This window comes from Papio anubis, chromosome 16, assembly GCF_008728515.1.
Source record: "Papio anubis isolate 15944 chromosome 16, Panubis1.0, whole genome shotgun sequence".
In the NCBI taxonomy this organism is placed as follows: Eukaryota; Metazoa; Chordata; class Mammalia; order Primates; family Cercopithecidae; genus Papio; species Papio anubis.
In genome coordinates this window covers 62,254,777-62,273,079 of record NC_044991.1, presented here as the reverse complement: position 1 = coordinate 62,273,079, position 18,303 = coordinate 62,254,777, and the positions used below count along the sequence as shown (strand labels likewise).

Below are 18,303 nucleotides of genomic sequence, written 5' to 3'. Positions count from 1 at the left end.
GAGGGTCTAAGCTGTATGAAAAATACATATCTGTGACCGGGCGTGGTGGCTCACGCCTGTAATCCCAACACCTTGGGAGGCTGAGGCAGGCGGATCACCTGAGGTCGGGAGTTTGAGACCAGCCTGACCAACCTAGAGAAACCCCGTCTCTCCTAAAAATACAAAAAATAAAATAAATAAAATGAAACAGAAAAATGCATATCTTTGTTTATTTTTTTGAGACAGAGTCTCCCCCTGTCGCCCAGGCTGGAGTGCAGTGGCACGATCTCAGCTCACTGCAACCTCCCCCTCCTGGATTCAAGTGATTCTCGTGCCTCTGCCTGCTGAGTAGCTGGGATTACAGGCGCACACCACCATGCCTGGCTAATTTTTGTGTTTTTAGTAGAGACGGGGTTTTACCATGTTGGCCAAGTTGGTCTCGGACTTCTGACCTCAAGTGATTCGCCCACCTCAGCCTCCCAAAGTGCTGGGATTATAGGCATGAGCCACTGCGCCTGGCCAGCCAGCATTGGCAATTTTTAACAGTCTCTACAGAGACTGAACAATTTAAAAAAAAAAAAAAAAAAGTCAAAGGATATAAAAAAAAAGGTACTCAGTGACATTGGTGAAGTCCCCTTTTGCCCCTGTCTCCAGCTATCGGTTTCTCTCCTTAGAACCACTCTGTCAGCTTGCTGGTGAATGTTCTTCTTGAGTTAATTTATGGAAATATGTAAAGCATGCCTGTGTCTTCAGATACTGGAATCACATGCTGAGTGCTGAGAAATCGGACAGATTGTGGGAACAGCAAATTCTCATCTCCCATCTCACACTCACTCTAGGCAGGACATAAACACTCCAAATCATTTTTCTTTTTCATTTTTTGCTCAATGTGTGTAATTAAGTCTTCATAAATGTGCATGAGATGCATCTCTACTATGCGGATGTACAGGAAGGCTGGCCATGATCCAGCCTTGCCCTTCCCTTTCACAGTCTGTGTGTCTCCCAAGAAGCACTGGGGCGCCTACCTTGCATCTTCCTGGGTAGTCAGGGTTGGGGGTGAGTAGATCCTTCTTTGGCCATCAGCCTTCCCCTTGGGACCATGTGTCTTTCTCTCTCTCAGGTCGGCAACCACATTGATGTGCTCACTGGCAAGTGGGTGGCCCAGGACGCAGGCATCGGGGCTGGCGTGGACTCCTACTTTGAGTACTTGGTGAAAGGAGCCATCCTGCTTCAGGATAAGAAGCTCATGGCCATGTTCCTAGGTAAAAAGGGCAGAGTAAGGGAGCTTTTCCCCTGATTTTTCTTGTTGATGTGTGATTTGTTTAAAAACATTTTTTTTTTTTTTTTGAGACAGAGTCTTGCTGTGTCTCCCAGGCTGGAGTGCAGTGGCACAATCTAGGCTCACTGCAACCTCTGCCTCCCAGGTTCAAGTGATTCTTGTGCCTCAGCCTCCTTAGTAGCTGGGACTACAGGCGCACACCATCACACCCAGCTAATTTTTGAATTTTTATAGAAATGGGATTTCACTGTGTTGGCCAGGCTGGTCTTAAACTCCAGACCTCAGGTGATCTGCCTGCCTTGGCCTCCCAAACTGCTGGGATTACAGGTGTGAGCCACCATGCCCAGCCTGAGTGCCTGCAGAATCAGTTCTGAATTCAGAGTCACTATGGACTTACACTGCCCACTTCATGCCCACTACACCACTTCATGCCTTCTTGCAAAAGCCAACTGAAGCATGCTGCATTCTGTGTATATAGCCCTGTATTTCTTATCTCCTGGCCATTGCACATGGCGTCTTCTTTGCCTAGAATGTCTTTTTTCCTGTCTTCCTGTGTCCAAATTCTTTTCACCCTTCAAAGCCTAACTTAAATGTCACCTTGCCCAGGAAGTAGCTTGATCCTTCTTCAAAATTTAGGACCTTTAGCGTCTGTTTTGCAGTTAGCTCTTATCAACAGTTACAGCTCTACTAATTGAATGCAGAATCCGTGCCTTATTCATCTTGTTTCTCACAGTGCTTTACATGTGGTAGGTAATAGATTAATGCCTGTTGAATAAATACATCTTACCCTCCAGGCCCTTAGACACTAGCAATATTAAGGAATTGTTGAGCACCTAATTACCATTACTATTATAGCAACAGTAGTCCCCTGTTATCCACAGCTTTGATTTCCATGGTTTCAGTTATCCATGGTCAACTACAGTCTGAAAATAGGTGAGTACAGTCAGATAAGGTATTTTGAGGCTGAGTGCAGTGGCTCATGCCTGTAATCCCAGTGCTTTGGAAGTGAGGATTGCTTGAGGCCAGGAGTTTGAGACCAGCCTGGGCAATATAACAAGACCCCCTCTCTTAAAAAAAAAAAAAAAAAAGATATTTTGAGACACCAAATTTACATAATTTCTTTTTTTTCTGTCTCTTACCAAAGAGACAAATTCACATAACATCTATACAATATATTGTTATCATCGTTCTGTTTTATTAGTTATTGTTAATCTCTTCTCATGCCTAATTTATAAATTAAACTTTTTCGGCTGGGCACAGTGGCTCATGTCTTTAATCCCAGCGCTTTGGGAGGCTGAGGCAAGAGACTTGCTTGACCCCAGAAGATCAAGATCAGCCTGGGAAACATGGTGAGACCTTGTCTCTACAAAAAATTTAAAAAAATTAGCTGGACATGGTGGTGCGTGCCTGTAGTCCCAGCTACTTGGGAGACTGAAGTGAAGGATTGCTTGACCCTGGGAGGTTGAGGGTGCAGTGAGCCATGATCATACCACTGCACTTCAGCCTGGGTGACAGACTAAGACTCTGTCTCAAAAGTAAAAATTTTTAAAAATTTAATGATGTAAGCTTTCTCATAGATGTGTATGTATAGGAAAACAGTAGTCACGCATTGCTTAATGACAGGGATATATTCTGAGAATTGCATCGTTAGGTGATTTCATCATTTTGCAAACATCATAGGGTGTACTTAAGCAAACCTAGATGGTATAGCCAACTACACACCTAGTTTATATGGTGTAGCCTATTGCTCGTAGTCTACAAACCTGTACAGCATGTTACTCTCCTGAATACTAGAGACAATTGTAATAGAATGGTAAGTATTTATGTATCTAAACATAGAAAAAGTGCAGTACAAATACAGTATAAAAGATAAAAAATGGTACATCTGTATAGGGCACTTAACCATGAATGAAGTTTATAGGACAGGAAGTTGCTCTGGTTGAGTCGGTGAGTGGTGAGTGAACGTCAAGGTCTAGGACATTACACTGTTGTAAACTTTATAAATACTGTACACTTAGGCTACACTAAATTTATTTAATTTTTTTTTTCTTTCTCCAATAATAAATTCTTTTTTTTTTTTTTTGTTTTGAGATGGAGTCTCGCTCTGTTGCCCAGGCTGGAGTGCAGTGGCATGATCTTGGTTTACTGCAACCTCTGCTTCCCCAGTTCAGGTGATTCTCCTGCCTCAGCCTGCTGAGTAGCTGGGATTACAGGCACCCACCACCACGCCTGCCTAATTTTTTTTTTTCCTTTTAGAGACAGAGTCTCACTGTGTTGCCCAGGCTGGAGTGCAGTCCTGCGATCTCGGCTCACTGCAACCTCCGCCTCCTGGGTTCTAGCAATTCTCCTGCCTCAGCCTCCCGAGTAGCTAGGATTACAAGTGCACGCTGCCACGCCCAGCTAATTTTTTGTATTTTAGTAGAGACGGGGTTTCACCGTGTTGCCGAGGCTGGTCTTGAACTCCTGAGCTCAGGCAGTCCACCCGCCTCAGCCTCCCAAAGTGCTAGGATTACAGGCATGAGCCATGGTGCCTGGCCTAATTTTTGTATTTTTAGTACAGACGGATGGGGTTTCACCATGTTGGCCAGGCTGGTCACGAACTGCTGACCTCAAGTGATCACCTGCCTCGGCCTCCCAATGTGCTGGGATTACAAGCGTGAGCCACCATGCCTGTCCTCCAATAATAAATTAACATTAGATTACTGTAACTTTTTTACTTTGTAAACTTTAAATTTTTTAAAAACTTTTTGACTCATTTGTAATAACGCTTAGCTTAAAACACATTGTACAGCTATACAAAAATATTTTCTTTATATCCTTATTCTCTAAGCTTTTTTCTATTTTTACTTTTTTATTTTGTTTTTACCTTTTATACTTTTTTGTTAAAAACTAAGCTACAAGCACACATTAGCCTAGGCCAACACAGGGTCAGGATCATCAATATCACTGTCTTGCATTTCCCCATGTTATCCTGCTAGAAGGTCTTCAGGGGCAGTAACACTCACAGAGCTGTTATCTCAGATGATGACAATGCCTTCTGGAATTCCTCGAAGGACCTGCCTGAAGCTGTTTCACAGTTGACTTTTTTTTTTTTTTTTTTTTTTGAGACGAAGTTTCGCTTCTGTTGCCAATGCTGTAGTGTAATGGTGCTATCTCGGCTCACTGCAACCTCCACCTCCCAGGTTCAATTCTCCTGTGATTCTCCTGTCTCGGCCTCCTGAGCAGCTGGGATTACAGGGGCCTACCACTACTCTTGGCTAATTTTTGGTATTTTTAGTAGAGATGGGGTTTCACCATGTTGGCCGGGCTGGTCTCAAACTCCTGACCTCAGGTGATCCACTTGCCTCGGCCTCCCAAAGTGTTGGGATTACAGGCGTGAACCACCACACCCAGCTGACCTTTTTTATCTAAGTGGAAGGAGTACTCTAATGATAATAGTATAGTAGATACATAAGTGAGTAAATATTTATCAAATATCGTGTACTGTACATAATTGTATGTTATACTTTTATGACTGGCAGCACAGTAGGTTTGTTTACACCAATATCACCACAAACAAGTGAGTAATGCATTACATTATAAAATTACAACAGCTGTGATATCTTTAGGCTGTGGTGATTTTTCACCTCTATTATAATCTTATAGGACCACCACCATCTCTACAGTTCAGTGTTGACCAACATGTTGTTATATGGCACATGACTGTATATAGAGTTTATATAGTACTAGCCATGGTTTCAGACATCCACTAAGGGTCTTAGAACATATTCTCCTCAAATAAGGGGGGACTACTCTACTCATTTCTTCAACAAATATTTATTGAATACCATGGATGTGCCAAGCATTGTGCCAAGCTCTGAACATGGACTGTTTCATATAATCCTTACAACTCCTGTTTGAGATTATCTTATTTATTTGCATGTATATTTGATACTTTGTTCATTCAGAAAATATTTATTGCTCATTGTACTAGTGTGGGGGATTCTGCAGTAAACAAAACAAAGTCCCAGGCCTCATGGATTTACAATCTAGGGGAGAGATATAAGGGATAAATTCAAGTTCCCACTAGAATGTAAGTTCTCCAAGGGCTGGATTTTGTCTTGTTTACAAACTCATAGGTGCCTGGTACCTGGTAGGTGCTCAGCGAATGTTTGTTGTGTCCATAAATGACTGAAAAGTCTCACAGATACTTAACATTACTGTTTTAGTCCATTTTCATGCTGCTGATAAAGACATACTCGAGACTGGGTAATTTATAAAGAAAAAGAGGTTTATTGACTCACAGTTCCACATGGCTGGGGGGGCCTCACAATCATGGCGGAAGGTGAAAGGCACATCTTACATGGCGGCAGGCAAGAGAGAATGAGAGCCAAGTGAAAGGGGAACCCCTTATAAAACCATCAGATCTCGTGAGACTTATTCACTACTACGAGAAAAGTATGGAGGAAACGGCCCCCATGATTCAGTTATCTCCCACAAGGTCCCTTCCACAACACATGAGAATTATGGGAGCTACAATTCAAGATGAGATTTAGGTGGGGACACAGCCAAGCCATATCAATTACTACCACCCCCCCCCCCCCCCCCCCCTTTTTTTTTTTTTTTTTCTGAGACGGAGTCTCGCTGCCTCGCCCAGGCTGGAGTGCGGTGGCCGGATCTCAGCTCACTGCAAGCTCCGCCTCCCGGGTTCACGCCATTCTCCTGCCTCAGCCTCCCGCGTAGCTGGGACTACAGGCGCCCGCCACCATGCCCGGCTAATTTTCTTGTATTTTTTAGTAGAGATGGGGTTTCACTGGGTTAGCCAGGATGGTCTCGATCTCCTGACCTCATGATCCGCCCGTCTTGGCCTCCCAGAGTGCTGGGATTACAGGCTTGAGCCACCGCGCCCGGCCGCTTTTTTTTTTTTTAAGATGGAGTTTCACTCTTGTTGTCCAGGCTGGAGTGCAATGGCGTGATCTCAGTTCACGGCAACCTCCGCCTCCCAGGTTCAAACAATTCTCCTGCCTCAGCCTCCCAAGTAGCTGAGATGACAGGCATGCACCACCACACCCTGCTAATTTTGTATTTTTAGTAGAGACAGGGTTTCTCCATGTTGGTCAGGCTGATATTGAACTCCCGACCTCAGGTGATCTGCCTGCCTCGGCCTCCTAAAATGCTGGGATTGTAGGTTTGAGCCACCGTGCCTGGCCTCATTTTATAGATCATAAGGCTGAGACTTAAAAGGGAAAAACCCACCCCAGGTCATGGTTAGCAATGTGGTAGAGCTGGAGCTGGAATTTGAGCTGGAAGTTTGACTCCAGAATCCATGCTCTTTTCTAGCCTACTTGTCTCATTGCATCCTGGTGCTCTTTCCAAAGTGTAAGTCCTTCTGTTGTCCAGGCTTGCCTTTTGTCTCCCTAATCACTCATATGTCCATTATCCCATCTCTCCCATTGCAGAGTATAACAAAGCCATCCGGAACTACACCCGCTTCGATGACTGGTACCTTTGGGTGCAGATGTACAAGGGGACTGTGTCCATGCCAGTCTTCCAGTCCTTGGAGGCCTACTGGCCTGGTCTTCAGGTAGGAATGATCAAAGAATGTGATCATCTTTCTATGGGTCTGGCAAAGCAAGCTCATTCTGATGTATAAGTCAAATATGGTACTTTGTTAGTTACTTGAGTACTTTTTTTTGGAGGGACAGGTTGAGGATGGAAGAGAGACCTAGAGTGAATTAGATAGATTTAGAGTTCTGCCAAAGTAAGGGTCAGGAACTGAGCTTCCAGTTTGCCATGGAACGTTGTGGTACTTAAAGTCGACAGTGCATTTCCAGTCTGGGCAGGAATGGCCATTGGCAACAGCTGTTTTTCCACTGGGCGTTTCTGTCCAATCTCATTCTTGACAGTGGGCCTGAGGAAGGGCAGGAAGCAGCTCATGCCGCTCTGCCATCTCGTTATTTTCTCATTACATGGTCTGGTAGAGTTGCAGCCGGAAGGATCTTAGAGCCTATCTAATCTGCCCCACTTTGCTGTTCCAAAATAGTGCATGTACCAAAATGTTTTCATAATCTACGTTTTTAAAAGTTTTAAGAAAAAGTAGGCCCACCTGGGCAACATAGTGAGCTCTCATCTGTACAAAAAATAAAAAATTAGCAGAGCATGGTGGCACATGCCTGTAGTCCCAGCTACTCAGGAGACTGCAGTGGAAGGATTGCTTGAACCGCGAAGATCAAGTCTGCAGTGAGCCATGATCATGTGTCTGCAGCCTGGGTGACAGAGTGAGACCCTGTCTCAAAAAAAAAAAAAAAAAAAAAAATGACCACCAGGTTTCTATCCAGAATAACCAGGTAGACATTGTGTCATTTACCAAGAAGGGAAAAAGGCCAGAGTAAGGAGGCAACTTTGTGGGAATGTAAAGGAACCAAGAATTTTTTTAGGAAATGACAAGTTTGTTCTGTCCATGAGACGTCCAGTGGAGACGTCAAGGTCAGCTGCTTCCCTGTGAGATTACATTAGTAGTAATGGCTACTTAGCAATAGCACGTAAAATTATAAATGCATATATCCTTTGACCCAGTGATCCTAATTCTGAAAATGTATCTTACACATAACACTTTACATCTGTTTGATGTGACATATGCAGAATTATTTATTGCCACATTAGTTGTTGGAACCAATTCAAATAAAAATATCTGAAAACCAAATTTCTGTATCTAAAAATATGGAGATAATTAATATCCCTATTAATAAGGAACTAAAGGCTATTTTTTTAGTGTGGGGAAAATAACGTATACTCATGCATGTAGAAACTCTGGAAGATTATACAAGAAATCTGTAATGGTTATCTGAAGCCAGGCAGGATGGGTCGTGGTTGTAATCTCAGCACTTTAGGAGGCTGAGGTAGGAGGATCACTTGAGCCCAGGAGTTTGAGATCAGCCTGGGCAACAAAATGAGACCCCCATCTCTACATAAAATAAGAAAATTAGCCAGGAATTGTGGTGTGCACCTGTGGTCCCAACTACATGGGAGACTGAGGTGAGAGGATCTCTTTTTTTTTTTTTTTTTTTTGACGGAGTCTTGCTCAGTCGCCCAGGCTGGAACGCAGTGGCACAATCTCAGCTCACTGCAAGTGCCGCCTCCCAGGGTTCACACTATTCTCCTGCCTCAGCCTCCCGAGTAGCTGGGACTACAGGCGCCCGCCACCATGCCCAGCTAATTTTTTTGTATTTTTAGTAGAGATGGGGTTTCACCGTGTTAGTCAGGATGATCTCGATCTCCTGACCTCATGATCCACCCGCCTCGGACTCCCGAAGTGCTGGGATTACAGGCGTGAGCCACCACGCCCAGCCGAGGTGAGAGGATCTCTTGAGCCCAGGAGGTGAAGGCTGTAATGAACCATGATTGTGCCACTGCACTCCAATCTAGGTGACAGAGCAAGACCCTGTCTCAAAAACAAAAACAAAAATGGTTGTCTTTTGGGGGTGTGGTGGTGGGAGTGAGACTTAGCACAAACTTTTCTCTATTCTTAGACTTTTGAACTGGCTGGCTGAATTCCAAAACTGTTAGTAGCTGACAATGACTCAGAAGATGTAGGGACTTAACATACAATCTCTGTTCCTTCCAACAATGTATGAGATAGATGGTGTATGTTATGTCTTATAGATGAGGCTCAGAGGAGTCCAGTGCCTGGCTCAGCACCACACTGAGTAACTGGCAGACTCAGGGATTGATTCAAGGCCTTTTTGGCCCCACAGATTGTACTTTGTCTTTTCTTAAGGTCTGTAGGGTTTTATGCCTGCTGTCTACCTGCCTAACAGCCACTTTCTCCCACAGAGCCTCATTGGAGACATTGACAATGCCATGAGGACCTTCCTCAACTACTACACCGTATGGAAGCAGTTTGGGGGGCTCCCGGAATTCTACAACATTCCTCAGGGATACACAGTGGAGAAGCGAGAGGGCTACCCACTTCGGCCAGGTGAGCAGCCTCTCTGGCTTGTCATCTGCCCGCAGGCTCTGGTTCCTGAAACCCCAAATCCCCTCTACAAGGCTCCATGCTTCACAACTGCCCACAAGTTCATTTTTTTCCATCTGTTCCTTCCAGTGACTCTGGGTGGTTTTCTTCCTAGGAGTTCATTATTCCCATGTTTTCAGATATGGAAACTGAGGCCTAGTGGGATGAAATGGCTCGCCTCTGGTTCTTAAGTGTAGGAGCCAGGCCTGGAACCCAGGACTCCTAACTAAATTGCAAGCTCTTTCTTTTTTATTTTTATTTTTTTGAGATGGAGTTTTGCTCTTGTTGCCCCGGCTGGAGTGCAATGGCGTGATCTTGGCTCACTGCAACCTCTGCCTCCTGGGTTCAAGCGATTCTCCTGCCTCAGCCTCCTTGAGTAGCTGGGATTACAGGCATGAGCCACCACGCCCAGCTCATTTTGTATTTTTAGTAAAGACGGGGTTTCACCATGTTGGTCAGGCTGGTCTTGAACTCCCAACCTTAAGTGATCCACCCACGTTGGCCTCCCAAAGTGCTGGGATTACAGACATGAGCCACCGCGACTGGCCCAGTATACTCTTTCAAATCAGGAAATGAGTGAGAAGGAAAAGGCCAAGGTTGACTCCTTTTGAGCTCCTGCCATCAGGAGTTCAGAAGTGTAGACAAACTTCCTAAGTCCATGGGTCAGATAAATTATGCTTACGTGTATGGAATGATAGAACTGTGGCACAGACCTTAGGAATTACCTAGTCTCTTCCACCTCCCCATTTGCAGCTCAGAATCAAGCAAAGGATTATATTTGAGACATTCTCTTACATTCCTTTCTAGCCCTGGTGTCCTCTGATTCACTTCAGGGAAGCTGAAAATTGTGAGGAGGGGAAGAAAAAGGGGGACAAAGGAAGGAAGCTTAGTCAGCACGCATAGTCATCCCCCACCCCAAAATAGGCCATGAGGCCATTGTCTTAGACACTTCCCACTTTCCCACCTGAATTGCCTTTCAGCCATGGGACAGGCCTTCCTAGTGGCTTCTGCTTATGCTGCCTTCTTCTACCTCATTTCCTTCCTCTTCTAACTCAAATGATTATGTGGGAGGTGTAGAGGGTTCCAGGAGAGGGAATAAAGAGCTAATTAGTCACTTTTGACTCCTTAGAGGCCACTGTTACTGATGTTTCCCGTGCATTCGTTCTCATGGCATGTTTTTAAAACAAGAAACTCAGTCGGGCGTGGTGGCTCACGCCTGTAATCCCAGCACTTTGGGAGGCCAAGGCAGGTGGATCACCTAAAGTCAGGAGTTTGAGACCAGTCTGGCCAACATGATGAAACCCCATCTCAACTAAAAATACAAAATTATCCGGGCATGGTGGCGCGCACCTGTAATCTCAGCTACTTGGGAGGCTGAGACAGTAGAATCATTTGAACCCAGGAGGTGGAAGTTGCGGTGAGCCAAGATCATGCCATTGCACTCCAGCCTGGGCAAAAAAGAGCAAAACTCTATCTCAAAATAAATAAATAAATAAATAATAAAAATAAGAAGCTCTGAGAAGGTATCATATCTAGTGTTTGTTACCAACAGATAAAGATCAGGGTTTGGGACTAAATGTAAGACATAGGCTTGCACAATCTTAGGGTTAGAGGGAACTTGAGAGTTGTTCTAATTGGAATCTTCCTAATATGGTCCTGTCAAATAGTTATCTAGTTTTTGCTTAGTTTCCACGAGTGACAAGTGACAAGAAGCTTGCTACTTAACAGCAGCAACCTGTTCCATTTGCAGGACAGGCTGGCAGGAATGCATTCATGGAAAGTAAGACACTACTGGCCAGACGCAATAGCTCATGCCTGTAATCCCAGCACTCTGGGAAGATAAGGCAGGAGGATCACTTAAGCCCAGGGGTTCAAGGTCAGCGTGGGCAACATAGTGAGACCTTGACTCTATGAGAAATAAGAATAAATTAGCCAAGAGTGGTGGTGCATGCCTGTAGTCCCATCCCAGCTACCTGGGAGGCTCGGGTGGGAGGATCACTTGAGCCCAGGAGGTCGTAACTGCAGTGAGCCATGATTGCGCCACTGCAGTCCAGCCTGGGTGATGGAGTGAGACCCTGTCTCAAAAACAAAAACAAAAACATAAGGCACCACTGTCAGGAATCCAGGAGTGCCTTAATCCAGTCATCCCTCCTACCCCAAAACAATGACAAATAGGAGATAAGGATTACTCTTTCACTAGATTTGCCACATCCCTATACTCTCATATATGTCTCTGATCAGCAGTGTTGGAGCACAGAGCCTATCCTAAAGGCCTCTGCAGGTTTTTACCTCCCTGTAAGTCCAAATCTGAACTTTGGGCTGTCACCTTCCTCTAGAGCAGGGATCCCCAACCCCCAGGCTATGGACTGGTATGAGTCCGTGGCCTGTTAGAAACCAGGCCACACAGCAGGTGAGTGGCATGTGAGCAAGCGAAGCTTCATCTGTATTTACAGCCGCTCCTCATCGCTCACATTGCTGCCTGAGCTCCGCCTCCTGTCAGATCCATGGCAGCATTAGATGCTCATAGGACCACGAACCCTATTGTGAACTGCGTATGTGAGGGATCTAGGTTGTGTGCTCCTTATGAGAAGCTGATGCCTGATGATCTCTCACTATCTCCCATGACCCCCAGATGGGGCTGTCTAGTTGCAGGAAAACAAGCTCAGGGCTCCCACTGATTCTACATTATGGTGGATTGTGTAATTATTTTATTATATATTACAACGTAATAATAATATAAATAAAGTACACAATAAATGTAATGTGCATGAATTATCCCAAAACCATTCCCTACAACCCCAGTTCATGGAAAAATTGTCTTCCACGAAACTGGTCCCTGATGCCAAAACAGTTGGGGACCACTGCTCGACAGAGCTGGCCAGATGCACAGGAAAGTAAAGCAATAACTAACATGCTTAGGAGGCCCACATGTGAGGAGAGAAGCGCAATGGCTGGTCATGAGGGCACTGGCCCCACCAGCTGCTAGAAACAGAAGAGGGCTGGGTGCGGTGGCTCACGCTTGTAATCCCAGCACTTTGGGAGGCCGAGGCGGGTGGATCAACTGAGGTCGAGAGTTCGAGACCAGCCTCACCAATATGACGAAACCCCGTCTCTACTAAAAATACAAAAATTAGCTGGACGTGGTGGCATGTGCCTGTAGTCCCAGCTACTCAGGAGGCTGAGACAGGAGAATTGCTTGAACCTGGGAGGCGGAGGTTGCAGTGAGCCAAGATCGTGCCATTGCACTCCAGCCTGGGTAACAGCAAAACTCGCTCTCAAAAAAAAGAAGCAGCAGCAGCACAAAAAAGAAGCAGAAGAGGAGGCCTCCCATGACAGCACTGTCTTTTCTGCCTTTGAACACACAGAATGTGTTCATCTGGTAGTGAGTGTACCTTAGTCTGTGCCTTAGAATATGAGCAATTAGATTAGCAATTGTCTAGAGGCCTGTGAGGAGAGAAGAGGAGGAGGAAGTAAGAGAGAACTGGGGAGATAGGCAGAGATCTTTTCTCTAAAATAAGAACTAGAGGTTGGGTGCAGTGACTCACGCCTGTTATCTCAACACTTCAGGAAGCCAAGGCGGGCGGATGACTTGAGGTCAGGAGTTTGAGACCAGCCTGGCCAACATGGCGAAACCTTGTCTCCACTAAAAATACAAAAATGAGTCAGGCCTGGTGGTGAATGCCTGTAATCCCAGCAACTCGGGAGGTTGAGGCATGAGAATCCCTTGAACCCAGGAGGCGGAGTTGCAGTGAGCGGAGATCACGCCATGGCACTCCAGCCTGGGTGACAGAGCAAGACTCTGTCTCAAAAAATAATTAATTAAATAAAATAAGAACTAGAATTTGTAGCAATAAGCCAAAAGGGAGAGAAGCACTGATCAAGCCCAGGTGGAAACAGGACAGGAGAAGGTCGGGGAGATGATGGGACAGAAAGGGGACAGGGATTCTCTCTCTTAGAAAAGATGGATGAAGTAGAAAACCATATTGAGCTGAGGCCACCCTTGAAGTCAACTCTACAACAGTTCTTCAGGTATTTGAAAGCAATAAACACATTTTTTTAATATTTCCTTTTCTCTAGAATAAATATTCTCATCTGGACCCACTCCTGTTGGCTAATATTCATCTTAAGATAGAGCTCGTGTCTTAACATCAAATTCCAGTTGTGGCATAGAATTGGGCAAGACAAAACATCACTTTCTTCCGGGCACAGTGAACTGATGACCATATCTTTGTTAGAATGATGGTTTGGTGGTTTATTTTATTTTTTTTATTTTTATTTTTTTATATAAGGTCTCACTCTTGTCACCCAGGCGGGAATGCTGCAGTGGCTTAATCATGGCTCACTGCAGCCTCAACCTCCTGGGCTCAAGTGATCCTCCTGCCTCAGCCTCCTGAGTAGCTAGGACTACAGGTGCATGCCACACCCAGCTAATTATTTTTATCTTTTGTAGAGACAAGATCTCACTACGTTGCCCAGGCTGGTCTCAAACTCCTGGGCTCAAACTATCCTCTTACCTTGGATTCCCAAAGCACTGGGATTACAGGCATGAGCTACCATGCCTGGTCTGCTCTTGGATATCTCACCCTTTTCTTTTGACCTATCCTATCTCAGAAAGAGCCTTATGATGCCAGGCTCTTACTCTTTTCTTTTTTTTTTTTTTTGAGATGGAGTCTTGCTCTGTTGCCCAGGCTGGAGTGCAGTGGTGCGTTCTCGGCTCACTGCAACCTCCGCCTCCCAGGTTCACACCATTCTCCTGCCTCAGCCTCCCGAGTAGCTGGGACCATAGGTGCCTGCCACCATGCCCGGCTAATTTTTTGTATTTTTAGTAGAGACGGAGTTTCACCATGTTAGCCAGGATGGTCTCAATCTCCTGACCTTGTGATCCCCCTGCCTCGGCCTCCCAAAGTGCTGGGATTACAGGCGTGAGCCACTGCACCCGACCCCTTACTCTTCTTTTGCATTTTAGAATTAGGTTAGACTCTGAGTGACAGGAAAAAAATAGTAGCTTAATTAGGATAGAAATTTATTTCTCTCTCACGTTCTGGGCTTATATGGCTCGCCATGGTGTCCTTAATCCTACCTAGCTGTTAGAATAGTTGTTAGTGTTGGCAGCCAGGCAGCCTGTGCTTAGCTAAAGTTAGGAATCCTGCTACTAAGGAGGAAGTGGGGAACAGATATTGGTAAATAGGCAACAATCTACGCCACCTTCTCTACCCCAGAACCTGGCCACCTTTCTTTCTCTTCTTGGGGTGGGAGTCACTGGTCAGCCTTAATGCTGGTCTCCACTGAGCTTCAAGCTTTGGGTATACTGGCTCTGAAACTCAGCGTTGGATGAGGTATCCTGTGTTCCTACTAGTTGGGGCCTCATGGACAAGATATGGAGGGGAGTAGTCCCTCACTGCCCTAAGAGGCCCCAGGCCATCTCTGTGCAGCCACTGAGTGAGGAGGGTCTGCTTTGGACTTTGCAGAACTTATTGAAAGCGCAATGTACCTCTACCGTGCCACTGGGGATCCCACCCTTCTAGAACTCGGAAGAGATGCTGTGGAATCCATTGAAAAAATCAGCAAGGTGGAGTGCGGATTTGCAACAGTAAGTGTTTCCATGGCCCCAAGACTGGGAAGAGTCTCCTCTTGCTGCTAAAAAGCCTCTTTAAGGGTAGAGCTTTGGGAGTTCTGACATATCAGCACTAGAAGAGAGCTTGGAGATATACATAATGCTCGTATTTTACAGATGGCAAGACCAAAGAACAGAGAAGCTTAAGTGCCTTGCCAAAGATCTCACAGCTAGTAGAGGAAGAGCTAGGATTAGTTCCTTGGGATCTTGACCCAGGCCCTTGGCATTCCTCCCACAGCAGAGATCCTTGATCTGTTTGAGTAGGTGACATTGAAAAGGTGAGTTTAGCAAAAAGTTTTGTGAGACACTAAAATAGATTTTAAGGGGAATCCAGAGTCCCATAGCCCTATATTCAAACCTGGGACTCCTTAACAAAGCAGTCCTACTTAGTCTCGCAGATATTTATTGAATGTCTTTCACATGCCAGGCACTCTCTAGGCCCAAGGGTTATAGCAGAGGCCCTGCTCTCATGGAGCTTACATTTTAATGAGAAAAAACCATGAATATATATCGGGTAGACAGAAGGCCAGTGTGGCTGGAGTGGAGCAAGCAAGGAGAAATGTGGGAAGAGATAAGGTCCCAGAGGTAGGCAGGGGCTAGATCACATAGGCCTTTGTGTAAGCCACAGGAAAGAGTTTGGATTTTTTTCTACTTAGAATGTGAAGCCTTGGTAGGATTTACAGCAGAGTAGTGACATGATCTGATTTGTACTTTAGAAAGATCACTCTAGCTGCTCTGTGGAAAATAGATTGAAAGGGTCAAAGGTGAGAGCCATGTCACATCCATACGGGACCCAGGCAGGCAAGATATAAATACAGATGTAGAAGAAAATAGTCTAGAAGAAAATTCTCCGAAAAGCCTACAGAGTTGGTGTTGGGGTATGGAATTCAAAACAACAACAAAACACTTATTTTGCAAAATTTTGTAATGTGATTATATTCTCTAAGTAAAATGTAGATATGTGTAGGGGAAGAGAGAAGACCTACATGTGGAAGGGAAAAAATAAACCCCTGATATGATTTGGCTTCTAATATTCTGTATTATGTGAAAAACCAAAATGATAAGCCCACTGCGGCCTTCCTAGGAATGCTGGGCTCCTTTCCATAAACATGAAGCGCTTTGGAGGTCTTCCATGGTGAATGATGGGAACAGGCATCTGACCTTTGTCAAACAGGGCAAGGAAATAATAGTCTTGATGCATCAAGACCATATTTGAGTCATATTTTTAAATGTAAGAGTCCACTGAGAATGTTTTGTTTAGAAGTATTACTAATTCTGAGAAGCTAAAATAAATATTTGTAGCAAGTAATCTTAGTCATCCATGCCTGAAAACTCAGTTGAAATTCTCTAAGACTCCTTACTAAAACAATGTCAATAGTTTTCATCAACAGCAGTTGAACCTAGTAAGTTTCGATACTTTGGGTCTGAGTGGAGAAAAAAAGACCCCTACTTGCTTACAAAAACTTGGTAATTGGCCAGGCGCAGCGGCTCAGGCCTGTAATCCCAGCGCTTTCGGAGGCCAAGGCGGGTGGATCACAAGGTCAGGAGTTCAAGACCAACCTGGCCAACATGGTGAAACCGCGTCTCTACTAAAAATACAAAAAAAAAATTAACCGGGTGTGGTGGCATGTGTTTGTAGTCCCAGCTACTCTGGAGGCTGAGACAGGAGAATTGCTTGAACCCGGGGGGCGGATGTTACAGTGAGCTGAGACTGTGTCATTGCACTCCAGCCTGGGCGACAGAGTGAAACTCCATCTGAAAAAAAATTAAAAAATAAAAAACTTGGTAATCATCTGAGTGCCCTTCCAGGGAGGATTAGCTAGGTAAATGGTGATCCATTTTCACGATGGAGTACTATGCCATCATTAAAAGAGACGATTAGCTCTATGTTTGTAGTCACAAAAAGGTGGGATAAAGGGGATAGGAGATTGTCATGTCATAGAGGAAGGTTAGCGGAGACATTTCTGGTGAGGAAGCATTTGAGCAGAGACCTGAAGGAAGGGAGGGAACAAGCTATGGGGAAAACTGGAGGCAGAGTGCTCCAGGCTGAAAGAACCACAGATGCAAAGAGCCCGAGGCAGGAGGGTGCTGTGCTAGCTCAGGATAGAAAGTCAGCAGCTGGAGCTCTTAGAGTGGTAAGAGGTGAGGGCAGGGAGGGAGCAGGGGCCAGGTCATGACTTCCATTTTTATCCTGCATGAAATGGAGGGTTCACAGAAAGTTTTGAGTAGAGAATTGACGGGAAGATTTATGCTATACATATACTGTAGGGGCTGGGCGTGTGTCTCACGCCTGTCATCCTGGTACTTTGGGAGGCCAAGGTAGGAGGAGTTGCTTGAACCCAGGGATTTGAGACCAGCCTGGGCAACATGGTGTGAGACTCTGTCCCTATTTTTAAAATAGTGTGTATATATAAACTACAGAGCTAAGGATGGAGGCTGGAAGCCCATTTGGAAGCTGATGTGACAATCCAGGTGAGATGACGGTGGCTTGGGAAAGAGTGAAGTTCTGAAAAGTTCAGCGATCTGCTCCCAGGCCCTCAGCTGCTTTGTGGCAGAACAGGAGTTCTTAAGGAATTGCCTGACCCTCACTATCAAATTGTGATGGTATTCCACTTGCTTCCTTCTCCCACGTGTCAGATCAAAGATCTGCGAGACCACAAGCTGGACAACCGCATGGAGTCATTCTTCCTGGCCGAGACTGTGAAATACCTCTACCTCCTGTTTGACCCAACCAACTTCATCCACAATAATGGCTCCACCTTTGACACAGTGATCACCCCCTATGGGGAGTGCATCCTGGGGGCTGGGGGATACATCTTCAACACAGAAGCTCACCCCATCGACCCTGCCGCCCTGCACTGCTGCCAGAGGCTGAAGGAAGAGCAGTGGGAGGTGGAGGACTTGATGAGAGAATTCTACTCTCTCAAACGCAACAGGTCGAAATTTCAGAAAAAGACTATGAGTTCGGGGCCATGGGAACCCCCAACAAGGCCAGGAACACTCCTCTCACCTGAAAACCATGACCAGGCAAGGGAGAGGAAGCCTGCCAAACAGAAGGTCCCACTTCTCAGCTGCCCCAGTCAGCCCTTCACCTCCAAGTTGGCATTACTGGGACAGGTTTTCCTTGACTCCTCATAACCACTGGATAATTTTTTTATTTTTATTTTTTTGAGACTAAACTATAATAAAATGCTTTTGGGTATCATGTTTTGGTTATCACGTTTTACATATTGGGCTATTTCATGAGATTCATTCAAAGAAAAGATTGGTGGCTATGGGCAATTGTGAACCTAGTTAATTTTCTCACGTAGCTGGAGAAAAGGCTAAATGCAATTAGCTGGCTCCAAAGGTCCCAGGGGTTGATGGTTGAATCTCCCTTCCTTTTCTGGTGTCTTTGCGGAGTGTTGTCATAAATGTATTTCTTTGTTAGTTCTTGCT

General features: G+C 45.2%; 1 protein-coding gene and 1 non-coding gene across 4 annotated transcripts in view; both read left to right on the top strand.

The window, feature by feature from the left end:
• Positions 1 to 18,072, top strand: part of EDEM2 (ER degradation enhancing alpha-mannosidase like protein 2) — a 33,160-nt gene extending 15,088 nt beyond the window's left edge. For all 3 annotated transcript variants that reach the window (XM_003904815.3, XM_017944867.3, XM_003904816.3), the window contains 5 exons: positions 1,100 to 1,241; positions 6,697 to 6,821; positions 9,071 to 9,215; positions 14,720 to 14,841; positions 17,503 to 18,072. In XM_003904815.3, the coding sequence (XP_003904864.1) occupies positions 1,100 to 1,241; positions 6,697 to 6,821; positions 9,071 to 9,215; positions 14,720 to 14,841; positions 17,503 to 18,003 (1,035 nt within the window). In that variant the 3' untranslated portion in view covers positions 18,004 to 18,072. The remainder of the gene's footprint in view (positions 1 to 1,099; positions 1,242 to 6,696; positions 6,822 to 9,070; positions 9,216 to 14,719; positions 14,842 to 17,502) is intronic.
• On the top strand, positions 16,226 to 16,297 carry LOC116270882. The gene has a single exon (XR_004179187.1). It is a non-coding gene; the product is annotated as a small nucleolar RNA SNORD56 (small nucleolar RNA).
• Positions 18,073 to 18,303: the final 231 nt, after the last annotated feature.